We start from the raw sequence: 26403 nt of genomic DNA on the forward strand, positions 1-26403 counted from the left end.
ATTCTCTGTGTGTTGGGAGGCAGTATTTCCACCTCTCAGGGTTGGGGCTGCTGGCTAGATTGAGCAATGGTGTGGGAAAGCAAAACAGAAGCAGACAGATAATAATTAACAGATGTCAGTTGTTCATAGCTTTAAAATACCATGGCCACCCCACCCCCTCCCCACAGGAGGGAGGGGACCCAATGTCACTTGACCCCTTGGAAGAGATTGTTTCACAGCCCACTTGGGACAGGTTTGGCCGAGACAGTGTCAGGTACCATGGGTGTGTGGGCACGGGGTGGAGATCATGCCATTCCGGGACCTCTGGCTTTGACTTACCTTGATTCCCTGGGGGTTTTCTTGGGATGAGGATGATGGCTGCTGAGGGGAAGGTGGCTGGTATTTGGGGAATGTCACCAATCAGTCCATTGTCCTGCTGCCCTGCTCCATACAGGCCAGGCAGCTGTCCTGAGCTGCATGACCACAGGCGCCTCTAGCTTCCACTGCTGCCCCTGGGCCTGGCCCCTCTCCTCCGGGGCATGTCCTGTTTCTGCTGGCACCTCAAGTGTCAGGCTGTTCCTGACCGTATGTCTGAAAGACAGTGACCTCCTCGCAGTTAGTCTCCGCCTGAATACTTGTGTTTTTTCATTATAATGTGTATCGCATTTTAATTTACATGTATACACACATTATTTATTTATTACTTTAACATATTTTCAATCCCAGCAACTTGGGAAGCTGAGGCAGGAGGATGGCAAGTTCAGAGGGGGACCAACTTCGGCAATTTGGTGAGACCCTCTCTCAAAATAAAAATAGAAGGGGCTGGGGATGTAGCTTAGTGGTGGAGGGCTCCCGGGTTCAATCCTCAGTACCATTTCCTCACCTAACGGAAATGGCGGAAAGTAAGGGGAAGGGAGAAATGAAGTATGATAAAATCCATGCCACCATCCTCATCCTCATCCACAGCATGGCTCAGGGCTTTGGAGCCTGAGTCTGTCCACACAGTAAACGGGGGCTGTTCTGGAAACATCTCTACTAGTTTATATTTTAACCCTTGTTTGTTTTTGTGGATGTTATGGGTTAGATGTTACGAGTCCCCCAGAAGCTCATGTGTGAGACAATGCAAGAAGGTTCAGAGGAGAAAAGATTGGATTATGGGAGTCTTAACTCAGTCAGCAAATTAATCCCATGGTGGGATTAGCTGAGTGGTAACTCTAGGCAGGTAGGGTTGGCTGGAGGAGGTGGGTCCCTGGGGGAAGGCCTTTGGCGGGTATATTTGTATCTGCTGAGTGGAGTCTACCTCTGTCTGCTTCCTGAGCATCCTGTGAGCTGTTCCCTCTGCCACACTCTTCCATCATGATGGTCAGCCTCACCTGAGCCCCGAGGAATGGAGTCAGTCTTCCATGGACTAAGACCTCTGAAACCATGAGCCCCCAATAAACTTTTCCTCCTCTAAAATTGTTCTAACTAAAACACTGTGTTTCCCACTGGACTGACAGCTCGTGAGGGCAGCTCCCTGGACACCTTCCACCATGAACCCCAACCCAGGTTCTTTGTAAATATCTGCCAGATGAACTCATGAAAGAGTAGATGACTTGGCCTCTCTTGAGGTGAGCAGCTGTCTTGGTTTGCCCAGGATGGAGGGGTTCCCAGGGTGTGGGACTTTGAGTTTTAAAACCAACGGTGTGCAGGGAGGTCAGGAAGGTCTGCTCACCTCACTCACCCTCCCTGGAAGTCTGGGTTTTCCCAGGTCCTGATGCAATTTTACACTCAAAGCCTTAAGTCAGGAGCAGACACATTCCTGAGGAGTGTGTGGGTCCCTGGGTTGTGCACAAGGGGTGCTGGGTCCTATCTGCCTTGCGTGGTCCCTTCTAAGTCAGCAGCCAGCTTTCTCTCCCATATTTTGCAGATGACATCAGCTTGGTATGTCCAAGGTCAGCTCCAGATTGCCAAGCCAGGGTCCTTGCTATGTCACAGCATGGCAGCTCCTCCCTGGAGCTTAGTGACACCCCCTTCTGATTTAACATCCAGGGTGGTGATGCCAGGCCAGAAAGGGCTTTGCCTATGTCAACAGGCCTCCTCTTCTTGGTGACTGGGGAACCCCAAGGGCAAGTTTTACACTTTCCAGCTTTAAGGCTTTGAGTTTCCTTTACCTCCACCATCTGTTTTTCTCCTTCTTTGTCTTCTAATCTACAAATGCTTTTAAGAAGAAACCATCCACCCATTCTCTTCACCTGCCAAAGGCAGTTGGTTCTTCAATCCCAGTACTGCAAAATAAATAAATAAACAAAAGAATAAGTAAATAAATAAACAAGTAAATACATGAGTAAAATAGGGAGGTAAAAATCGCTACCTGCTGGGATTGCTGAGAAGGCAAAAAGACAGGGACTTCTCAGAAGCATTTAGCAGAGTGCCAGGGATGTGATATTTCTCAATAAGTGTCCATTTCTGCTGTGTGGCGATTTGGGAGTCTGGAGAGGTATGTGCTGCTGTAAACAGACCTTCCCGGGTGAGAGCTCTGAGGCTGATTATCCCCTGTCCCCTGGAGCATGGAAGACCCGTAGGGAGGGCCCTGCTTTGCTGTCCAGTACCTCTGTGGCATGTCTACACCCCCCACCCTGCTAAGCCCGGCTGTGGCAGCTTGTCCAGGAGTTCCCTTCATAACTACCAAGCGTTCACACAGCACTCCCCGGGACAGGTACTGCTTTGGCATTCCCCTCCCTCACCCCCCACTTTACAAAGGGGGAAGCCAAAGCTCAGAGAGGTGAAACCATTTGCCTGGGTCACACAGCTGGTAGCTGAAGAACCCCCACCCTGTCCCCAGAATGGCTGACCTTTGAGCCCTTTTGGTGTGAGGTTTGAGTTCTGTGGCAAGTACGTCTTGGGGTGTGGGCTCTGATTCGGCCAATGGGGTGGCAGGACCGATGAGGCTTTTCAGATTTTTTTTTTTTTAAGAATTTAACCTTTATTTTATTTGTTGTTTTGTTGTTTTTTATGTGGTGCTGAGGATCAAACCCAGGGCCTCACCAGTACTAGGCAAGTACTCTACCCACTGAGCCACACCCCAGCCCCCAAAGAATGTTTTTTCTTTTTGGTGGTGTTGGCGATTGAACCCAGGGCCCTGTGCATGCAAGGCAAGCTCTCTACCAACTGAGCTGTATCCCCAGCCTCCGGATTCTTTTGTTTGTTTGTTTGTTTCCTAAAAAAAAAAAAAATTATATCTGGCCCAGTGCAGTGGTGCCTGCCTGTAATTCCAGCGGCTCAGGAGGCTGAGGCAGGAGGATCACGAGTTCAAAGTCAGCCTCAGCAACAGTAAGGCACTAAGCAACTCAGTGAGACCCTGTCTCTAAATGAAATACAAAATAGGGCTGGGGATGTGGCTCAGTGGTCAAGTGCCCCTGAGTTTAATCTCTGGTACCAAATAAATAAATAGATAGATAGGTAGATAGATAAATAAATAAATAAATATCTGCTCTGAATTCTGAGCTGCAGTTCTCAGAGGCCACCAGAAGCAGGGGCCCTGGGCTGACTCTGGCCTGCAGCCCTATTTGATGTGACCTATATGGTGTGTGTGTGTGTGTGTTTGATTTCTCTCCCTCTCTCTCTCTCTCTCTCTCTCTCTCTCTCTCTCTCGTGCTGTCGATACAACCCAGGGTCCTACACATGCTAGGCAAGTGCTCTGCCACTGAGCTACACCCCAGCCCTGTTTGTTTTTTCTTCAGTGTGGATTCGTTGCCTACGTTGACAACTAGGAGGCTTTGATGTTAAAATCTGGCAGCTTTTCTTAAAATAGGATCACCTGTCCGGCCTGATGGCCCTCCATGGGACTGCGGTGGGCTGGGGTGGGCTGGGTGTTCACCCTCCACGATTGTAGGCTGCATTCCTTCCCTTCCTGGCTCATGCTGGCATTGGCTTTGGTGGTTACTGAGTGGTGTGAGCTACGTGCCTGGGGCACACATCAGGGTGTGGGTCCTGGGAGCCACCTCCCCGGAGCTAATGCTGCTAACAAGAGTGGGTGGAATTATAATTCAAGGCCAGATGAGTGGCCCCCGAGAGCCGTCTAGCCAGGCAGGGCTTTGGGGCTTTTAGAAATGTTAATGTGCTCCAGAGGGCATCCTTAATGAGCCCTTGCCCTGTGCCAGGCACTGGCCAGCCCTGGAGGCTACAAAGAGCTACTTAGGACACACAGTGTCCACAGAGAACCTGCATTTTGGGGACAAGGGCTTCTGCAACAAATGACTTTCAGGAAGGACATTTGAACCAGTCGAAATGAAAATGTCAAAACGAGGCAGACGAGATGGCGTGAAGGAAATGTCAGAGAGGAGAGCCCTGGTCGGAGCTTTAGGAAACCTTGCTGCTCCTCCGCTGGTGGAAGCCAGGCTGCCCAAGAACGGTGACAGCCCGGGGAGGTTCATCGTGGAGGAGCCTGACTTCGGGGGACAGGGTTTTCTTCTGCTTTTAATTTCTAAAGACTTTCCATCTGTTTCCTTTTTTTTTAATAGACTTTACTTTCCAGAGCAATTTTAGGTTCCCAGGAAAACGGAGCACAAAGTACAGAGAGTTCCTATATATTCCCTGCACCACGCACGAGCTGCCTCCCCTGTCCCCAGCATCCCGCGCCCCGCTCTGCTTTATAATGTCTATATATAAGAGTGCATTCCATCGTTTATCTATTTAATGGGAAGTCACACATTCTAGACTGGGGCTGGGAATGTAGCTTCATGATAGAGCGCTTGCCCCGCATGCACAAAGAAAGAATCAGCCATGACAGACTGCAAGCCGAGTCTCTCATCTCCTGTTCTGGGGACCTACCTGTGCAGGAGATCATCCCACATGTCCTGCAGTGCCACGCACACATTTGTACCCTCACAGCGCACCGTGTCTGTGGCATCTCCACCTTCCACTGCACAGGGGTCCCTCTGGGGTTCCCTATTCAGGAGGGTCCCCAATGGATTCAGCCAGGCCTCCGCTCAAGGAATGGGTGTTGCTTCCAGTGTCTACCCTGGCTGCCACGCAGGGTTGCACCAACACCCTCGTGCATCTGTTCTCACACGCTTGTGAGAGCTTACCCTGGGGGATAGCACAGAGAAGGGGACCTTGTGGATTTAAAGTGGACATTTGATGGATTTTGGCTTTCGTTACACATTGCCTACGTGGCCTCCACAAAGGCTGAGGCCATTCACACTCCTGCTGATGCTGAGAGTTGGTGGGTCCTGATCTCCTTGGGTCTCAAGCCCGGGGCTGATCTGGGAGTGCAGTCGCCTTTGGGTGGCCCTGAGCGGGAGGCCGTTGGAGGGTGTTTTCTCGTGGTGTTGTCTTGCACTTGAATCACACACTCAGCTCTGTAGAATGTATATGTTTCTGTTTAATTTTTTTTTAATAAAGTCGTCTATCACCCTGCTGCTTGCCTCTTTGACTCAGTAAGGTAGACTGGAGATCTTTTCCTAGTTTATTTCCTTGTGTTTTTTTTTGTCTGCTGCCTAGAGCCATCTGCAGGCTGAGGTTGATGTAGCTGTCCCTCCACAGGCTTTCTGAGGCTCTTCTGGTGTTTCAGGGAAAATCCTTTCTGGGCCTCGTTGGGCCCAGGTGCCAGTGTCCCTCTGTCTAGAAGAATCAGCACATTTATTAGGAAAATGGACGTTGGTGGGGATGCTGCTTCTTAAGTGAGCCTAGAGCAGAGGTCGTGCCTGGGCCTTGCACTTGAGCCACGGAGGCCTTCTCACACCCCCTGTGAGTGCAGAGGATCTCCTGACTTGTGCCTCCGGCTGGGTGGAGGTGCTGGTTTGGGGCTCCTTTAGCGCAGGGAGCAGCTGCTTTGCAGTTCCCAGCCCCCTCAGCAGACTTCCCCTGCCTCTGCGTCAAGCCATGCCGTCACCCATCCGTTGCCAGCAAGATCTTCCTCCAGGCTGGAAGGAGCCCCGTGGGGTCCCTGGGGGAGGGTGGCGGTGGGAGGTGATGAGGAAAAGACTCCAGAAGTGCTGGCTACCCCCGACTGCTCTGCTAAGGACTGGGAGCTCTGGGAGGCTTTGGGCTGCAGAGGGTGAGGAGTCAGGCGGGGTTCCTGGGGCAGGGCAGTGGGGGATTCAAGACGAGGAGGCAGTGGCTGTGAGGGAGCCGTGGAAAGGATGGGAGAAGGAGGAGCGGGTGCAGACGGCCTGGCAAACTTCCTTTAGAGAAACTCTCTGGCTGCTGTGGTTGCAGGGTGACCACTCGGGGGCCGGAGGCTACTGATGGGGAGATTTGGAGCTCGACCAACTGGGCTCGAACCCTGACTCCATCAGTTACCAGCTGTGCCTTCTTGGGGCAGTCACCAAACTTCTCGGAGCCTCAGTTACCCTGTCTGTAAAAGGGAATGATAATAGCTCCTGCCTTTTCAGGACAGGTGCGAGGGTTGCCTGAGTTTCGTGGCATCCGTGGCTGGGACAGATCTGTATCAGGTAGTTGATGAGGGGTACGGTAAAGATGGCTGGAGTTAGGCCCTGGGGTCTGAGTGAGGCCAGAGAGATTTCCCGAGTGGAGTCCTCAGGCCTCAGCAGTGGGCCTCAGGTGCTGCTGCCAGAGGGGCAGGGTGACACAGGGGTCCTGGTCCCTCTCAGGGCACCCCCCCAATCTACCCGGAGACCTGTCTGCAAAGAGCAGCCCTGCCGGGAACAGTGGACAGGCGACGAGGCTTTGGGGCAGGACTGGGTTGGACGTGGCCCTGGACGCCGGGGAGGAGGAGAGCCCGGCTGCTGACCGCGGCGGGAGGTGGGTGGACAGCCAGGTGGAGGGCTTGGCGCTTGGGTCGAATGTGGCTGCGGGTGGGTGGCCCTCATGGCACCCGTCCTTCCCGGGGAATTGATGGTGCTTTCCTCCTCCTAAGGGGGCGGCTGGGCAGGCTCTGTGCAGACAGTCGCAGCCCACCCCAGCCTTCCTGGGCCATTTATCTTCTGTCATCCCTGCTCTTTCAGGACATAAAACAAGTTCCCTGGGAGGCGGCAGGGCCAGTCTGGGGCACGTAGCTCTACGGGATCCTTCTCTGGGGCTTCTGTTAAGCTGGAGCCACCCGGGAGCTTTGGAATCAGCTGCAACAACCAAACTGTGGGCACAGGCTTCCTTCCTCTGTGCTGGGACTGAGCTGGGAGGGTAGGAATGGAGGCTTCCAGAAGGTCAGGGCTTGGCCACCAGCACAGCCAGAATGTAAGTTCCAGGACAAATCCTGCCCTTTTCCCTTAAGCCCCCGCTGGTCTTAGTTTTTATTTTGAGACAATCTTTCAAAGTTGCTGAGACTGGCCTCAAACTTGCGATCCTCCTGCCTCAGCCTCCTGAGTGGCTGGGATTACAGGCCTGCACCACTGTGCCTGGCCAGAGCTCCCAGGATCTACAGAGTCTCCGGGTGGAATACATATGCCACCTTTATTTTCACTAACATCTAATTAAATGCAGCATTGTAATTCCTTCAGTTGCAAATGCACGCCGTAAACTACAATAGCTTTGGCTGTTCTGATTTGGTTGAAATTATAGAAATCTCAGAAGCTCTCATGACATAGGATGGTGGACTTCTTGAAATGATGATTTTGTTCATCATACTTCAGAATAACAGACCCAGATCTCGTTACTGAAGGCATTGATAAAGAAGTGCATGTACTGTCATGGCATTCAGAAATATCTTGATGACTGTATTTCAGTGTAATTGTTTTCAGTGGTAATCCTTAGTATTTTATTTAATGCAATTAAACAGGTTTTTTTTTTCCCTCTGGAAAGGGGTTCTTAGTCCCCAGCAGAGGCCCAAGGGGTCCATGGGCACCAGAAAAGGCAAAGGAGTCGTGCTGAGGCCAGGGCAGGGGTGCTTATAGGCTGTTCTGGCCATGCGCAGTAACAGGACCGAGGTGTCCTGTTGTCAGGTGTCCTCACTGAACCAGCAGGGAGAGGACCCTGTCATCTAGGAGCCCCAGGGGCTGTGGGCAAGGGGCATGAGCCCTGAACACAAATGGCTGTGCGAGGGGACAGTGAGCCCCTGCGCTGCTGGGGATTCAGAGGAAGACCCCTCCGCTGCCGCAGCCTGCGTGGGGATCCTGGGAAGGCTTCGTGGCAGAGCTGGCGCTGGGTTTGGCCTTGAGGACTTCCAAGTGGGAGACATGGAGGAGGGCATGCCAGGGGAGGGGACAAGGCTGAGCCCAGGAGTGGACGCCACAGGCCGGGGTGCCAGTGGGCTGCAGGAGGAGGCGGGTTCACTGGAAGGTAGAGCCAGATGGAGGATGTGAGGCAGGAGCGGGTAAGCCAGGGCGGGTGGCCCAGGGACCACGGCATGGCTTCTGGAAGGTCAGCTTTGGGTTCAGGGACAGACCTGGTTGCTCTATGAAGGGGTGACGGGAGAGATTGGGATTGGAGGTCAGGTGGGCAGTTATCCGATGGGGGGTGTTAAGAGTTGACCCAAGCCCAGACCGAGTGTCCTCTTGGGGACCGGTGACGGAGTCGTCCCACCTGTGGAATGAGGTGGAGGCGCGGGAGTCTCAGTCCTCAGGTGCTCAGGTCTGCCTCTGGCTCTGCATGCTGTGGGCACATCGATGGTGCTCCTCAGGTTCGTCCCCTCCTCCGAGACTCAGTGGTGATAGCGGCGCCCGTCCGCAGCGCTCGGTGTGCAAGGAGACAGGAGTTGAGAGCTCAGCACAGGCCTGGCAGGGAGTGAGCGCAGGCAGCCGCAGCACGACTCTGCTTATGACCGGTAATAAACAGATGGCCCCAGTGACCCGGCAGACAGGAGGAGGGGACCAAGCCTGAGTTTTCAGACTGCAACCAGGGCCTGAGCCTCTGCAGCTGGCATCTGAGAACAGACCAGGTGTCCAGGTGCTGTCTCCCCCTAGGGCACCTCCTCCCTGGTCTCACCTCCCCTGCTCAGCTTGGCCGCCTCTGACCCCTCCCGTTGAGCCCTGGCCCCCAGAAAATACCAAACAACTTCTCTCTTCCTAGCACCTCCCAGGACCTAAACCAGTTCTCTCCATCCAGGAGTCCCCAGGCTCTGGCAGGTGTGGGGCGTGAGAGAGACAGAGCTCAGAGAGTGACCTCAGGAGTTCCACTTTGGTTTCCAAGCCTCCGAGCAGGAAGCATCTAAACCATTCTCTCTGGAGTCAACCAGGGAGCCTTGCTGAGCAGGCATGTTCTGAGCAAATGAGCAAAGGAGGGTCTGAAACCCCAAACCCTGCAGGAGCAGGCCTCCCAGCCCTGGGCACACCTGGCCAGGACCCTGGGATCCTGGACTTCCACGTGCACCTTCCCACCCTCGACCCAGACGGTTCCCAGCAGCTGGACACTCCACATGGCTTCCTACTGCCCAGGTCAAGGGGGTCAAGCGTTAACTCCACTGAGAGATGGGGCTGCTCTGAGCAGGGGGAGCCTACCGATGGCAGAGAATAAATTTGCCCTGTTTTGTTGAGCATGCAGAAGCATATTTTGGGGGCTTAATCTTCTTAATAAATTGTTCTCAGATTGTGCATGATTAAACCCCTGGAAAATTCATGAGCACGCTGGGAATAGAGACCTCATCGGGAAGGTTTGACACGAGCAACACAATAAACACAGCTTCTAAATTGGGTCAGGGAAGCCTCCGAGGCCCAGCGAGAGGACATTCCCGCCGCCCTCCCCGGGCCTATAAATTAATCATGCACACAAAGAGGCCTTGTCCGCTCTTGTCAGAGCTGGGGGTTGTGTCTTTGCCCACTGACTCCCCCGAGCCTCCCCAGCTCCCACCTCTGCTGCAAAGCCAGTGTCTGATGAGGCGCTTCAGCTTCTGTGCTTTGTTATTCCTGTGTCTCCCAAGCGAGGTGGGTGTACGTTTCAGAAGAGAGATGTAGGTTAGATAGGGGGAAGAACTTCCTGGCTGACGGTGGGGTGGTGTGAAATCCTGGAATGGGCTGCTCAGGGAACTCGAGGAGACTTGTTTCTGCAGGTGTTCAAGACCTGGGAAGCGCCCACCACCCAATAGCTTCATGACACTCTTGGGCTACTGTCCTGTGCTCAGTGACCAGGGCAGATCTGGCTTCAAGGGCTAGTCTGGAAAGTGCCTCATTCTGGGCCATTTTGGGAGATTTAACACTGCTCTGGCCTAAGAGGCCCTGGAATGCCAGGCCAGCGTCCTCTAAGCCCAAACCCTCACTGTGGCCTAGAGAGAGGTCAAGTAAGGCCTTTCCGGTGGGCCTGGGCTGCTGCTGATCTCAGTGGGTTCGCTGCAGGCACCACACCCTCTGCCTGTGGGATCCTATTCAGAGGCCCGGCCTCCCCTGGCTTCAACTGCCCTGTGGGTCTCTTAGGCTCTCTCTGCCTCTCTGAGTCCCTGTGGGAGCCCATGTGTTTCGCCCAGCTGACGACTCTCTGCATTCAGGGACTGCGATGGTTTTCACATGCGAGCCCCTGGGAAGTGCCCCTCAGGCACACCAGGGTGGGTGCTGAAAGGCCTGACTTCCCAGGGACAGCTGTGGGAATCCTAGGCTCTTGAGGCAGGAGTAGAGTGGGGAGAGAAGAGGGAGTGCGGAGGCAGAGGCCCGGCCTGGCCACAGCTGGCCCTGCGTTTACTTTCTTGGTTCTGATATTTGAGGGCTTATTCTTTTTTCTCCGGGCCTGCTAAGCTGTCTGATTCTGCAGGTCTTTGGAAGGAGGTGAGATGGCCCTCAAGTATCCCCAGGAGCCCCACCCTGGGCCATGTGGCCCTTGCATTCCCTCGTGCATGGAAACCAGCCCCATCCTAGCACAAGTCTGGGCAGGTGCAGCCTCAGTGAGCAGTCGGGAAGGGAAGCCTCCGGGGCTGGTCTGAGACTGGGCAGGCAGTGGGGGTGGGGGAAAGAGGGGGACCTATCCTGGTGGGCTGGGAGGGTCACCCCAGACCTCAAGGGAAGGGGTCCTGGTGGTCCAGCCTCAGGGGAAGTGGCAATAGGGAAAGCAGAGGACAGCCCTGTGGTCCTGCCCAGCCCTGGCTGGCCTGGGAAGACCCTGTTGCTCCACCTCATGAGCTGGGCTGCTCTGGGCCTGCCTGGGCCCCACTGGCAGAGCTGTGGGACAGTGTTCGTGTGTGTGTGTGTGTGTGTGTGTGTGTGTGTGTGTGTGCGCGTGCGCATGCGTGCATGTGCAGGAGGAGTTGGTAGAGGGTGGCTGTGGTGTGGGGCTGCTGGACACCAGCAGCCAGTGCCTCGGGAGGTCAGCAGGTGGAGGAAGAGAGCCGTGAGATCTGAGCATCAAGGGGCACTGGGGCCATTCATTGGATGGCACAATTCAGGGCCTAAAAATAATCCCAGACTCAGTATAATACTTCAGAATTTTCCAGGCTCTCTCAGACCCATAGACTCACTCCAGTCTTCAATACCCTGCGAGGAAGTGACTTCTGTCTTTATTCTACCACCAGGAACATTGAGTTCTAGAGCAGATTTCTGAGGCGCTCCAGGCTAGCTGGTGGTGGAACTGGACCGCAGCCCTGGTCGGCCTGGCTGTGGGCTCGGTGCTGCCCCCTGCAGACTTCCTGTGTGTAGGCACTGTGCAGAGCCCTGGGCACCTGCAAGTGGAACGGAAGGTCTTGGCTTTGCCTGCAGAGGAGAGGCCACCTGAGAGAAGGGTCAGGACCAGGAGAGGCAGACACACAGAAGAAGAGCTCTCAGAGGGGTGGCGGTGGTAGGTTCCTGGAAGAAGGTCAGGCAGGGGACTGTGAAACCAGGCCTTGAGAAGGAAGCAGGTCTTGAATAGAGAAGGCAGGGCTCAGGGACAGAGGCTGTCCTGTGGGTGAAGACCAGGTAGTGAGAAGTGGGTTTAGGTCCAGCCAGCTTGCCACGCCTGGCGTGTCCAGCCACAGGCATCCCCTGCAGGGCCAGGCAGGTGTGCTGCCCTGGGGGGCACATTCGAGAACCCTTCAAAGGACAGTGCCCATTCCAGAGGTCCTTGGGAGGCACACCAGGGCTGCAGAACCCCTTGGCTGCACCCCAGAGGTCACCCTGCTCTTAGCTGTGTCCCTCCCTGTCCTCTGTCTCCTGGCCAGACCTCCTGCTCCACCCACTCTCATTCTCCCTTCAGCATAAGATGGCAAAGTGACTGAGAAGAAGAAAACAATCGGAGGAAGAGAGGTGGTTGCCACGGAAACTATAAAGTGGAAGCAGAAACTTTCAGGAGCAGGAGGGGCAGGGGAGCAGACCCAGTAGGGGAGCATGAGTGGGAAGGCCTGGCCCCAGCTACCTGGAATGTCCTGCCACCCGGCCCCTTGGCTGGGCCTTGCTGGGACCTGTGCTCTCGGGGCCCAGGCCCAGGAGGGCTGTGCGGCTTCTCCCAAGCCTGGGCTAGTGAGGGGGCTGGTACCAGAGCGAGGCGAGCCGTTTGTGGCCTGAGGAGGGGCCTCGTCTTCTGCCCAGATCCTGGCACAGTTCTGAGCTGGTTCTCAGCATACAGCCCACTTCCGCCCAGAGGGCAGGGCTCCCCTGCAGGTCTTCGCATGACGACTTGACTCCACTGTTCCAACATGCAGAAGTGACACACCAGGCCGACAGTTTACAAGGCAGCTTCCCAGGGGTTCTCTCAGCCCAGTCGCAGGATAGCCCTGGGCAGAAGGTGTGCATTGTCTACACAGGGCCACTTCAGGATAGGGGACTTGCCCCCGTCACACAGCTGAGGACCCCCAGAGGTGGAACTGCAACCCCCAGGCTGTCAGACCCTAGTGCCTTCTTACTGCCTCCTGCATCCTCTGTTTTTGTGTGGGGAGCTGAGCAGGGAGCCATGAGCTCCCTGTAGCCTCAGACCCTTCCTGACCCTCTCTCCAGTAAGATTTCCCCCAGGGAGCTGCCATCTGCTTCCCGGACACACCAAGGGGCACAGCGTTGCTTCTCTGAGGAGCGATTTTCCCGACTGTAAAATGGGCATAGCAGTGCTTTTGGCCTCTGAACGTTGTGGTGAGGATGTGCTGAGATAATTCAAGTCAAGCCTGGCACAGAAGATACCATTGTGTCTGAGCCCAGCAAGCCCCCCGCCGCTAGGTAGACAGGGCCGGAGGTGACTTTGCTTATTGGAGGAGTGCCAGAGTCTCCAACCTTGCCCTAAAACCGACCAGGATGCTCAGGTCACTGGGACGGGCACTCGGCTGCTATGCTCTATTGGAGGGAGGGAGGGAAGAGCAGTAGGGACCGTGCCCAGTTAGCCCTGAGTGCGAGGCGCTGACCTGCTGTTCAAGTTGGGTCTGAGATGAGCCCTTGAATCCCACAAGGGCCTGTGGGCCTGCTCCTGAAGCACAGGCAAACCTTAGGTTTCTCCAGGGAGAGGCCCAGCGAGCCACCGGCATTATTAAACGGCAGCAAGGCAGCGCGCTGGGTGTGAGAGATAATGGGGGAATTCGTCTGATGGGCTATAAATCACGGAATGAGAAACACTGAAACCTGAGAGGAGGGAATGAGAAGCCCTGAGCAGTGGCCTGGTGGGGCTGGGGGCCTCTGGTCCTGTTTTCCTGAGAGCCCCGGAGCTGCATGGTGCCCGGCGCCCCTGGGAGTTCCAGAGTATGTGCGCGGGACGGTGCTTTCCTGAATGCTACCTGCGCCGCCCCCTCTCCTGATTGGCACCTGTCGTGTGACTGTGCTGGGATGGGCCCTGGAGGTAGGACCCCCAGCCAGGCTGACGGGACTGACCCTCAGAGAGTGCACGGTGTGCCAGGAGAGACAGATGTGAAATGAGTCATCCAAAAATGTCCTCCTCGGCACAATGAGACGGGAAAGGGGCAGGGAGCTTGGAGAAGAGGGTGCAGGGAGGCGTGGGGGCTGGTGGTGAGTTTGGGAAGGAAGGGGCGGCTCTTCTGGAAAGGAAGAGTGGGTGGGAGTCGGCCAGGTGGCTGGGGAGAGGTGAGCCAGAAAGAGGATCCAGGAGCCAGCAAGCTCCTGGTGGCTTGGGACACAGGGCCGCTTCTCAAATGACCACTCTGAGTGTTTAGTGGAGAATTGATTCTGGAGGGAGGAGAAGAAGTGGGGGCAATTGGGAGGTGTGGAGTCCCCGGAGCTTCTTCGACGTGTGCTGCCCTGGCCCTGGGTCGTGTCAGTAGAGATGAAGAGAAGCAGACACAAGCTTGAAGTCATCACGAGATGCAGGGTCTAGGAAGCCTGCGCTGTGCCCCGTGTCCCAGAGGGGTAATGGCAGGAGCAGAGGCATGGAGGAGAGACCCAGGGGCATGGGCAAGGGTAGGCGTAGGCAGTGGAGACAGGCACTGTGGGCTACCGGGGGACATCTGTTGACCGCGCTCCTGGGCTAGGACGAGAAGCCAGGGCCCCCAGCCTTGTTGCTCCGGGACACCTTTTTACAAATGCTCCATCCTCTTGGCCTTTGGAAAGGGGTTGTTGGCAGGTTAGTTACTTGGATGCGAGAGAGGGAGACCGTTTGTAGCGGCCTGGGGTTACCATGGAGGCGGCCACAGGGCTGAGTCTCCTCCACTTCTCAACCCTTGTGTCTGTAAGTGGGGACAGTCCTAGTGTCCACTTTTCAGGTTGCAAGGAAGACTTGCTGCATTCACGCTGCTTGGCACACAGCGAGCACTGGGTGCTGCCAAGTGTGGGCAAGGCTCTCTCCTCTCTGTGCCTCCGTTTCTCCTCCGTTTCTCCCAGTGCGTGTGTCTAAGCCTCCCTTGTGACAGCGGCCAAGCGGGCCATTGCCTCAAATGGGACCATGTCCCTCACAGTCCTGTAAGGGGACACCATGCCTATCAGAGACGTAAGGGGATCTTTTAATCAGCTCAGACCTGATGAAGTCAGAGGGCTCCAAGACCAGGACAGAGGGTGCCAATCAGGGCTGCTGCCTGGCCTGAGCTGACCCTTTGGGCCCCAGGCTGCAGACTGCATTTGGGAATCTGGGGAGAGAGACAGAGCTGGAGCCTGCGCGGTGGCTCAGGGAGTGTGCAAGCTGCAGCCTGGGCCACCGTCGGCCCTTCTGCACCACGAGGTTCATAACCCCTGCCTGCCTGTGGGCCCTGGTGCTGTGAAAGAGAGCAAGCTGGAGTCTGGACATGGCCGCTTTGTCTCTGCTGAGGATTCCATGGGGAACTTAAGAGCCCACAGGTGGAACTGCTGGCTCACTCCTGTGACAACAGGAGGCGGAGGCAGGAGGCTCCCATGGCAGGTTGAGACCTGTCTCAAAAGATAAAAAGAGCTGGGGCTGTCGGCCAGTGACAGGACACCCCAGGGCTCAATCCCCACTTCTAAAGAAAAATACCCCGGGGGACCCACTTCCTGCTGCATAAAAATGCAGGTTCCTGGAATCTGCCCCAGATTGGCTAAACCTGACTCTCTAAGGTGAGCCTGGGCATCTGCATTTTAACACGCGCCTCTGAAGGGTCTTTTGTTCTTTTTGGTACCAGGGATTGAACCCAGGGGCACTCAGCCACTGAGCCACATCCCCAGCCCTATTTTGTGTTGTATTTAGAGGCAGGGTCTCATTGAGTTGCTTAGCGCCTCACTTTTGCTGAGGCTGGCTTCGAACTCATGATCCTCCTGCCTCAGCCTCCGAGCCGCTGGGATTACCGGCGTGTGTCAGCATGCCTGGCTCCCTGAAGTGTCTTAGAGTCTGAGAATCGTGCTTCTGGACTGTCCCTTTCTTTGCACCATGGAGAACAGGGTCAAGGGTGGGGGGAGCCTTGCCAAGTCACTCAGCAGACTGGGGCCCTGAGCCGTGCCACTCAGGGGCTCACCCTGGGCACAGTCCTAGAGACATAGAAGTTCTGAGCAAGGGCTCCCCAGTCTGTCCCTCCCCACGGTGGAGCTTGGGGCAAGGACTTTGTCCCAGGGTGCCCCAGCCAGGCAGGGGCAGCCTGACTGCGGGTGAGGCTCCAGGCGGCTGCGTGGGCCTGGGCCTGACTGGGCCTGGCAAGCCCAGCATTGGGGCAGGGAATGGGCCTGAGTGGGAGTCAGTGTGTGTGTGCATGGAAGTCCGCGTAAGGGTGGTGAGTGTGAGCGAGAGGGCACCAGGAGCGCACAAACTCGAGCTCAGGGAAAGCAGGCCCGGCAAGCTCTGAAACCACCTTCCAGCCTCCTCAGGCCTGGGCTACAGGCAAGAGGAGAGGGCCATCCATCTAAGGGCGGTGTAGAGGCCTCTGTAGCCCAGCTGCACCCCGTGCTCTCAGGGGCACGAGGGCAATTTGGGATCCTTGCCTGTGTCTTCTGGCATTTCAAATAAGGGTTAGCCAGACGTCAGCCCCCACACCTAACCCGGGATTATAGTCAGGAGTAGGTGGGCCAGGAGCCCCAACTCCAGCCCTCGGCTACTGGCATCGTCTCGCTGTGCCCACAGCTGCTGCTGGGAACAGAGGCAGGACCTGGGGTGCATGAGGGACCCTGGGCAAGTCCTGAGCCTCTGAGTGCTGATTCAAGGGGGAGCTGACCACTAGATCCCCCAAGGCCTCTCAATCTACTTATTCCTCCTTCCTTCCTTCCTTCTTCTTCTTCTCCTCCTCCTCCCCTCCCCCTCCTCTCCTTTTTCCTCTTTCTGCTCTTCCTCCTCCTTTTTGAGACAAGATCTGGCTAAGTCACCCAGGCTGGATTTGAACTTGTGATCCTCCCGCCTCCGCCTCCGTGTAGTTGGGATTCTTCATGTGCATGGTCACACCCAGTGGCTTCTTCAGTTCCTAATAGGAACACAGCTTCACTTTCAGACTTTCCAAGGGCACAAGGAACTGGCTTGGTAGTGAGTTCCCCATGGCCAAAGGTGTGCCGGAACAGGCTGGGCAGATTTGGCTTCGTCTCAGGTCTTTGCCCGTGGTCAGGGCCATTCCCCCTTGAGCTCCCGTCTGTGTGTGTTCATCACTAACCACTAGGACAGCTTCATCTGGGGAATGGGCAAGTCCCTAGCCATGGGGACTGCCGATTTCCAGGGTGACCCTGAACTTGTTTTCCTTGGCCCCAAACTTTCAGCCACTTCCTGTTTGAGCAGGTGCAAAAATTGTAGTCCCCAGCCCTTCCTCCTCCCCCGGTAGAATTTCCAGGCGAAATGCTGTTCCCAGGGTTGGGGCAGAGTCTCACTGTTCTGACTCAGAAGGGGACCTGAGGGGAAAAGGTGGCAGAAGCTGTATTTGCTTCTCACCTATGTGGCTTTAGGATGCCACCGTGGGGTAGGTGGGATCCCATGGCTCTGGCAATGCTTACCCCTCCCCTGACACCTTCTCTGGCCCCCACTTGTATTCTGGATTAAGCGCAGACACTGTGAGCATAGTGTTCTAGGTCTCCGAAAGACCCAGCAGGCCAAGCCCATTTTACAGAGGGGAGGCCGAGGCCGGGAACGGGAGGAGACTGTCCAAAGGCAGGGCCAGGGCATTTATTCATCCATTTGTGTGTCCTCTGAGCCACCCCCATGCCAGCTCCTGCACAGAGCCAGGAGCTGCACCCCAGCCTCCTGACCGGCCCCGGGCTGCCATGTGCACGAAAACCCTCCAGCCTGCGACACAGGGAGAAAAGCCCAGGTCCAGAGAGGCAGTCTCTTGTCCCTGGTCCCGTGACTGCCAGTCTTCAAAAAAGAATGGGGACTTTGAGCCCAGCTCCCTCCACTCACCTCCCTCTTCAAACACACGTCAGGTGCTGACCTGTGCTCTGGGGATGTGGCCGTGAATCGGGCTGAGAAGGGCCCTGTCTGCATTAGAGTTTGGGGGAGATGATTGGAGGACACAGGTCACACAGATAAGAGGGTTTCAGGAGGCTGTGGTCAGCTGAAGAAAACCAAATGAGGCCACAAGGAGACACTGTGGGCAGACGTGGGGGAGATTAGGGCCTGAGATAAGGGGCCCGGGAAGGTCTTGAAGGGGTCATATTTGAGGCCTGAACAATGGGAAGGAGGTGACCATCTGAAGACCTGGTCAGCATGAATGAGGTGGAAGGGACAGCAATGCAAAGAACCTGGGGTGGGACCACAGGGTCCAGAACTGTCTTAGCCAGTGGCTCCCCAAAAAAGTGCTAGCAAGCTCTCTTAAGAATATAGATTCCTTGGGCCTTGTCCCCAAGATTGGATTCAGGGATGCTGGGAGTGGGGCCCTGGTGTGTTTCTGAATGCTTCAAGGGTAGTTCATGGGCATCCAGCCCCGCCCCACACCTCAGGCCTGTCTTAGGAGCTAGCTCCTCTTTTTATAATGGCAGAGTGAGGATCAGAGAGGGGCTGTGACTTATTTGAGGGTGCACAGCCACACAGCGACAGATCTAAGCCTCAAACCCAGATCTCCTCTCAGGGTTCTGTCCTCACCACTTCTCCTTTGCCCTTCTGGAGGGGCTGCCTGGGCCTCGCCCCCACTTGGCTCTCTCTCCATCGCTTTCCCCTGATCTCACCCCTCATGTAGCCTGACCTCAAGTCCCCACCCCATGCTTTGCTCCAGTCTCACAGCCGTACACACTGTCCCTAGTAAAACACTTTGCTGGCTCCCACCTCTGGGCCTTTGCCTGTACTCTCTCCCCTCTCCTTCTCTGCTCTCTACCCAGTCACTGCTACTCAGCCTTCCAGCACAATGCCAGTGCCTCTTCCTCCAGGCAGCCTTCAGGACTTCCTCCTCCTCCTCCTCCTCCAGACCGATGGACTCAGTCACCATTTTTCGAATGCTGCCACCTTCTCTCCCAGTCAGTCTTAAGTTGCTCTGGGTCAAGAATTGATCCGACCAGCTCTGGGCTGTCCTCTTAAAGAACCTACAAATGAGTGACAAAAGAAATAGCCCAGAGCGGGAGGCGCTGCCCAGTGTAACCCCTATGCTTTAACCCTCTATGCTCTTTGACCTTCCCAAGCGCTCGTAAAGCTGAGGATCCTCGGGCCCATTCTCCCCTCCAGGGAATTGAGGCACAGAGATGTGAGGGCACTGATTTGGGATCACACAGCTAAAAGGCATTAGCTCCTCACTCCAAATCCCATGCCCTTTCAGCTCCCTGCCTATGCCAGAACTTCCTAGGAGCCTGCTACCGGGCCAGTTCAGCTGTCCTCCTCATGAGCTCCGCAGAGACCTAGCAAGGCCCTGGGTCCTGGAGCCGAGGCCAGTGCCAACCATGAAATGGTTTGCAGATGACCAGGCAAGCCTGCCTGTGAAGGGAGGGGGCTCCCTGACCTCACATTGGGACCATATGCCACCCCCTCTGGCCACCCAGTGGGGTGGAGCAATCTGGGCCCATCACTGGGTGAGGGGGAAGGGAAGAGGCCCAGAGACCTTGAGCCTCAGCCCCAGGCTGGGTCAGGGGGAAGGAGGGGCCTTGAGCCTGGCTGGGGCCCGGGGCCCACCTGGAGCTTGGCAGAATTTCTGGGTCAGGGCACGGAGAGGAAGTGCAGAGAGAGCGTGGCTCCAGGCCTGGCCATCTGGGCAGACACACCGGCTGCTGGGGGTGGGCCAGGGAGGGCCAGGACGGGCCCGAGAGTGGATCCCAGCCTCCCCAGGGCCACAGGATTGGACCCTCGGCTTGGGGGCAGAATGCACGCACGGGGCGCGCGTTGGGAGGGCAGACACAGGCAGGCAGCCTGGGCAGCTGGATCCAGGTCCCCAGGGGGAGTCCTGGCTTAGCCTCTCCCCTACACGTGACCTTGGGAGGGTCATGCCCTCCCTTGACCCTGCCCCTTCATCTTCAAGGAGCCCTGCTGACCACCCCCCGCGGTGCTGGCGCTGGGTAAGAGGGCAATCCACCCTTTGTGACTGGGGGGTGCCCAGGGTTAGGCAGGGCCTTCCCGCAGGACAGTGCTGTCCTTCCCTTTGGGCCACACTTTCCCGGCCCCTATCCCTTATCCTCAGGTTCTTTCTCCATTTGACGACCCAGGATTTTAAAATAGGCCATTGGTAGGTACCAGGGAGAAGCAGAGAGTTTGGGTTCTGGGGGAGATTTCTGGACTTCTGATAGACTCTCAGGGAGGTGGCCTGGGGGAACCTGTGGGAACCTGAGGGAACCTGAGGGAACAAGGTCCTAGGTCCTTGTTCTAGGTCCTAGAGTCCCCTGTGCTTCCCACCCCCACCCCAGTCAGAGCCCAGGCCTCTCCCCAGCTCCACTCCCAGCGGGAGGTGACGTGTTTGAAAGAGCACTCACATTTCCTGAGGCTCTGTCTGTGTGTGTTCAAATGTCCACGCTTGACCCGGTCCCCAGTTCCGCCTGTGTTGAGAGAGGCAGAGCCATCCCAGCCCAGGGTCATCTTGGCCCTGCTGTGGCCATTTTCTGCAAAGGATGTCATTAAATTTGTTGGTGGTTTTTGGGAGGCAGGTGGGGGTGAGGTGGGGGTGCCCTGTCTGGCCTCATGGGGCCTCTCTGCTCTCCACTGCACAGGGCGAGCTGGCCTCCAGCCTCCCCATCTCCCCAGTGAAGGTCCGCCTGCTGGTCCAGCCTCATTCTGGAGGCAGGATGGATACAGGAAGCCAGCACTGCCTCTCAGACGGGCGGCCTCTGAGGGCAGCGGCTGTGACCTGAACCCTGAGTGCCAGGCACCCCCACCCATGCCCCTGCTCCGAGGACAGAGGTGGAGACTGGCTGGAAGGCGGATGTCTACAGGACCGCCTGGCTGGGGACTTCCCTGCTTACCGCCCCCCACCCTTGTCCCGACAGGAAACCTGACAGGTCTGAGCCCTCCAGACACCCATTGTGTGGAGCCTGGTGGGGTTGTTTCCCCTGTCAGGACTCCCGTCCCCCCAGCCTCCTGCTGTCCGTCCCTTGACCAGGGAAGTTTTACACTGTTGCCCTTCCCCCACCTCCGCATTAAGTCCCGCTCAACTTCATAATGACCTTGGCTTTTGCCAGTCCCCTGGGTTCAAATCCTGGCTCCTTGTATGACCTTAAGGAACTTATTCTCTTTGTGTCTCCACTATTTTTTACAAAAACAAAACAGAAAACATCTGTCCACTAGGGTTGCCGTGAGATTAAATGAGATAAGGTGTGTGGAATGCCAAGAGCAAGATCTGGGGCAAGGCACCTGCTAAATGCAGTCCAGCTACCGTTACTAGTATTAAAGCCAAACTCTGCCCTCAGACAAGCCCTTCGAGTCAAGCTCAGGCCTCGGTGCTGTTGGGAAGTCTTGGTTTCTGTGATCCCCTCCATGCATGGCCATCTCTCCTCCTTTGGAGAATCTAGGTTTCGAAGATAGATACCTGGTTGCCAATGGTGGTGTTTCCCAATACAACAGGGTCCCTCAATGTAGTCCGGCCCTTCCGCCTTGTGCTCTGCTGAAGGAATGGGTGATCCGTCCCAGTGCTCAAGGAAAAACTGCTTTATGGGCAATTTAAGGCTTTTCAAAGGTAAATTTGGCCATATGATTTTTTTTTCTCCTGGCTCTCTGACTTCCAACCTAACATCTCAGGAAGAGGCGCCATCGCAGGGGGGTAGCGTTTGCAGCACCTTCTGACCTGCCCCTGCTTGGCCCCTGGTGAACCCGGACTTCTCAGCCCAGTTCTAAGGCCACCCCCATCTCCTTCCCAATGGTGTAATTCTACTTGGTGTTGAGTTTTCTGCCCAGAGGGGAATTCTTTGTGTCCATCAGTCCCGGGCCTTCCCAAGAGCCTGGTGGCAGTTGTCCTACAAAAGGGGGAAGACCAGAGGTTGGAAAGAGCCTTGGAGGCTGGATGGAGGAGTGAGACAGGACCTGCAGAGGGGGTGGCTGCTTTGTGGCAGAGGTAGGTGCTCTGATGCTGTTGGGGTTGGGGTTGGGTGACTGAGTAGTGAGCCCTAGTTCCCTGCCTGGGATTTATTGAACGCACACACTTCTAGGCCCCATTCAGACCCATCAAACCAAGTATCTTGAGGAAATCTAGGAATATGCCTGTTGGATAAGCTGGGGTGATTTGGGGGCTGCAGTCTTGACCCCCACTCAGAGCAGCATGCCGTGGAGTGGGGAACTGGACCGACTCAGGAGCCCCTCTGGAGGTGGACCAGGTGGGAGAACTGGACTTTTAGGCCGGGGGCTCTTGGATCAGGCAGGGCCTGGGAAGCCTGTTCTGTCTGAGGCAGTCATAGGGGGCTGCCTCTGGTGTGTGTGTGTTGGCCTGATGTCTGTAGGTCTGTCTGTCAGCCACAGGAAGCAGTGGGAGGGATGGACCAGGCTTTTCAGGTGCCCCTCCCACTGCCTAGGCTGTGTCAGGTTAGGGAGCTGTTCAGGGGAGGAGGCCTGGGGTTCCTGTTCACAGCAGGAGGTGGGGGTGGCTGAGGGGGTGGGTGGCTAGCTCCACCAGCAGGATCGATTCCAGATGCTCTGCTGGGGCTTCCAGGGAGCTGTCTTTGTCTGCCTGCCCACCACAGGGTCCTGGGCCAGGAAGCCCTTCCCCCTTCCTACACAGCACCCAGCCACCAGGGTAAATAGCCATCCTATCCCAAAGCCATGAATTCACTAGCTGACTCCCCTCCAGGCAGCTAGGCCAGGGGTCTAGGTCAGGGGTACCAAGCCTCTAGGTGGGGAGGGAAGCTGAGGTACAGAGGACCCGAGATGCTGAAGCAGAGACTGGGCCAGACCTTTGGAACCCAACTGTTTACAGATGAGATCCTGAGATGGGCTTGCTCCCTCCCTCCCCTCCACACACCGGTCTGAGGCTGCCAGTTGGGGGGCAGGCCAAGACCACTTGTCCCCAGCACTAGTCAGAGTTAGCAGCAAACTTCAGAGCTTCCATTCCCTCAAAGGAGCTAGAACTGGGCCAGAGGAGCTCCGGCCCTGGGAGCAAGATTGTCGTCCCCACTCTGAGCAGGACTTCCTGGGGCTCCTCATCCTGCAAACTGGTGGAGATTATTTGTCCTTTGGAAGTGTTGAGGTGTAACTGGGTGGCTTCTGAGCCCCACCTGCATGGGAGGTGCTCCTCTGGGCTCTGGTGCCTTGGCCGGAGGAGGCGCCTGCTAGGAAGGCCCACAGCTTGGAGAGGCATCTAGCAGCTGGGTGCAGGCTCTATCCAGGGGTCTCTAAAGCGGTTCCTGTGCGTTCCTGCTGTTGGAATGAGAAGGAGCAACGCTTAACCCAAAGAAGGCTACTGATGTTCCCGTGGACACTGTGGTTTTCCATCTTTCTGTGGGATTGGCCATTATTCTGGGAAGAGGGGCCAGGGGAGCTGATGGCTCTGGACTCCCCAGACTGGGTTTGAAGGAGCCTTACCCTTCCCGCCCCTCCCCCCTGGTCCTGGGAAGGCGCCTGGCTTCCAGCTGTGGTCCCAGCTCCTGCTGACCTGGGCCCTCCCTCCAGGCTGAGGAGCTAAGGAGGGGGCTTCCCCAGTGAGGAGCAAAACCCGGCCCGGATTCCCACCAGGCTGCCCACCCCTCCAGGCCCCACCTTCTGGAGGGAGACACCCAGACAGCCTCAGACACTGACCTGCCACCCCTGAGTGTGCATGTCGACAGTCCTGGGCCAAGGCCCCTTGCCTCTGTCACTTAATGAGTGACTGATGGAACTCAGACTTCCCTTCGCGGCCTCAGTTTCCCCTTCTGTCCTTGAAGAGATGGAGCTCAGATAGGTAGTTGTTTTAATAATTTAAAAGATAAATGTTGCTGAGGGGAGAGAGAGAGATTGCTGATGGCCCGGATGGTCAGGGAGGGCTACAGGACCTAAAAGGGTCGACTTGGGCTCCATGGAGAAATGGAGACAGGAGGGTCCCTGGTGGGTGTAGAGCAAAGAGAAGGGAGAAGCAGGTGGAGATGAGGCTGAAGGGTGGTCTGGTTGGGGCCATATTATTGGAAGTCCAAATATCAAGGAAGGAAGTTTGCACTTGTTGCCCTTACACTTTGGGGATCCAAGGAAGGTTCTTGAGCTAGAGAGTGAGAGACTTTGAGAAAGTTTTTCAGGCAAAGCAATACTGAGAGTGGGATTGGCACTTTCCCTTTTCAGCTCAGCTTATGGTCCCCAGAAGAGCCTGGGGATCATTCTGCCCTGCCCTCAGGCCTGCAGAGCTGCTGACCATGCCCAGTTGGAGGAGGACTAGGGATCTGTGATGGTTTATTTGGGGAAGGGTCCAGATCAAAAGGGACAAAATGTACAGCTTTGGGAAAGGCCCCTGAAGTTCCTGATAGTCTGGCCTCTTTGTGTGCTTGAGATACACACTGTGATCTTAATGATGTAGGAATACTGTTTGTATTAGACGGCAGCCTTTAAAATGGAGAGATTAGACAAGTATCCTGCAGAAAGGGAAGACTTTCCACTTGCCTGGGCAGGGGGCCTGTGGAGCTGTGTGTTTGCGGGAGGGTTTTTCAGCCCAGTTCCTTCCCTTGGGACAGGAACCAGCCTGGGCCATCAGCCTCTTTGGGACCCTAATCTAAGGTGGCTGTCCCCGTAGCACGGTGCCCGTCTGGCTTCCAAGCAGGCATCTTTCGGGGCCGCGCACACGCGGGTGTGCACCGTTCACACCTGCCCGCGCCCTGGGCTGCCCCTTGCGCCCCGCGGGGTGGGGTGCACCCCCCCAGGGGTCCCGCCTGGGGTCGGGGGCACTCCGGGCCGCCTTGCCCGGCTGACTCCAGGCCGGGATTTCTCCCGCACTGACTTTCCGGGCCGGTGCCAGCCCGGCCTCCCGGTCCCCGGCCCCCGCCGCGGGGCCGGCTGCTCGGGGGAGGGACGGGGAGGCGAGGGAGGAGTTTGGGCGACTTTGTGGGGCAGCCTGGGCCTCGGCGGCGGCCGCGGCGCAGCGCAGCGCAGCGCGGGAGAGTGCGGGGCGCCCGCCGGGCGGTCCGGAGCGGCCGATGGGGCCCGAGTGAGCGCCCAGGCCCGGCCCGGTGCCCGGCGGGCGGCAGCATGTCCGCGGGCGGCAACGCCAGGAAGAGCACCGGGAGGTCCTCCTACTACTACCGGCTGCTGCGGCGGCCCCGGCTGCAGCGACAGAGGAGCCGCTCCCGCAGCCGGACCCGGCCTGCCAGGGGTAGGCGCCACCCCGACCCAGACCCCAGGTCCTCCCCGCCCCCCAGATGGCCTGGGGGGCCAGGGACCCAGGGCCCCCTCCGCTCCTCGCCGGGACCCTAGTCCGCCTGACGTGCATGGCCCCAGCTTGCCCCTATCCTGCTTCTTGGGGAAGTCGAGGCCCTGCGAGGACAAGGGACACTGGGATCCGGGGCCTCTTTCCTCCCGCCTTTCAGACCGGACCTCCTTAGTGGAGGGGGTCTGGGCTCCCCTCACCTGGCTGCGCTGCCCGGCCCCAAGCTTAGCCGCCCTCCGGCCCTGAACTTCTCTCTTTCTCAGGGACTTAACAGCTCCCCACCTCTTTGGTGGAGGGACAGGTGAGGTGGAGGAGTGGAGCCTCTGTCCAGGACCCCCCTGAGGGGTCCTTGCAAAAGGTTCCTCTTCGGAGCAGCAGGACCAGGCGGAGGGGGAGGTGTGCCCCGCATTTTCTCTTCCAGTAACAGGATCCTCGGCTGGAAATGCTGTGATCCTGGGGACTTCCTTCCCTGGCTAGGTGGGAGGGAGGCCCCTGGGAGCCGGAGGCCAAGGGGCCCTGGGAAGGCTAGAGCCTGGCAAAGCCCCATGGGGGTGTCCCTGAGGTGGGAGGGAGGAGGGGGCCAGGGCTTGGCAGTGAGTGGGGCCAGGTTATCTTGGGGAGCCGGCAGGCTGGCTCTGTGTCTAGCCTGACCACCGAGGGGTTTGAGCAAAGGCCATGCCCAGTCTGGCAGGCCCAGGGGGTTTAGATTCCCACCGGCCTGTGACCTGGGTCCCCTTGTCCCTGAACTTCAGTTTTCTTGTCAGCGTGAGGGTAGATGAGGCAGACAGGCAGTTCACATTCGGTCACTTCCCCCCAGAATGGGGAAGACTTTGCCCTCAGTCGGGGAACAATGATGTACAGGGCTTCTTCAGGAAGTAGTGAGTTCCCATGCACACAAGAGTTCAAGTTCAAGGCTGGGTGTGTGCACAGGTGTGTGCTGGGAGTTCTATACCGGTGGGTCTCTCAAAGCCTGTGATTCTCCTCTGCCCTTTACCTTTCCTGAAATGGCCTCGGGCTACTCCCAGACCCCAGATTTGGTGTGGGAGACCAGAGATCTGGGTTTAAGCTTTGTGACTTTGGACAAGGCCTTCGGTGCCTCAGTTTTCTCAGCCATAAAAAGGCAGTAGCTGAAGGATTCCTGGAGGAGACAGTTTCATGCTGTGAAAAATGGAAATTGTACAAATGTCGGGTCATGTTCTGGCCACCGGGAGCTCTCCTGCACACACCCTGACCTGTTCTATGGGATGCTCCATCCTTGACTGCAGGTGTAGGGAGTACCCAAACTCCTCCTTCCGTTCAGCCAGCTGGTGCAGGGGACCATCTCTCTATGTGTCAGGCTGTCACCTGAGATCCAGCTCCAAGGCCCGAAGGGTGCCTGAGTTCTGCTTGGTGTCCCATCCTCCTCACAGCCTTGCTGGGAGTGGGAGGGGACTGTCCTGGAACAGAAGTCTATCTGGGGAAATCAGAGAGTGCTTCACAAAGGAGGTGACATTTGGAGCATGCCTCATCGGATGGATCGGATTTCCTTTGGCAGGGGAGTGAATGAGTCAGGTCTGGGTTCGAATCCCACCTCTGCAGAAAACTGTCCT

The 26403-nt window shown here is 56.8% G+C and overlaps 1 protein-coding gene across 6 annotated transcripts in view; it reads left to right on the forward strand.

Moving 5' to 3' along the window:
• Dab2ip (DAB2 interacting protein) overlaps positions 1-26403 on the forward strand; it is a 184974-nt gene that overhangs the window by 40694 nt on the left and 117877 nt on the right. For 2 of the 6 annotated variants that reach the window (XM_046451327.2, XM_046451330.2), the window contains exon 1: positions 24567-24760. The exons of 3 other annotated variants lie outside the window; for them this stretch is intronic. In XM_046451327.2, coding sequence (XP_046307283.1) covers positions 24637-24760 — 124 coding nt within the window. In that variant the 5' untranslated portion in view covers positions 24567-24636. Of the gene's footprint in view, positions 1-24565; positions 24761-26403 lie in introns of those variants that run through there. One more of the 6 variants, XM_046451332.2, reaches the window with a different exon arrangement.

The sequence above is a fragment of the Marmota monax genome, unplaced genomic scaffold, assembly GCF_021218885.2.
Source record: "Marmota monax isolate L192 unplaced genomic scaffold, Marmota_monax_Labrador192_F-V1.1 WCK01_AAM20220418_F8-fsc00020, whole genome shotgun sequence".
Taxonomy (NCBI): Eukaryota; Metazoa; Chordata; class Mammalia; order Rodentia; family Sciuridae; genus Marmota; species Marmota monax.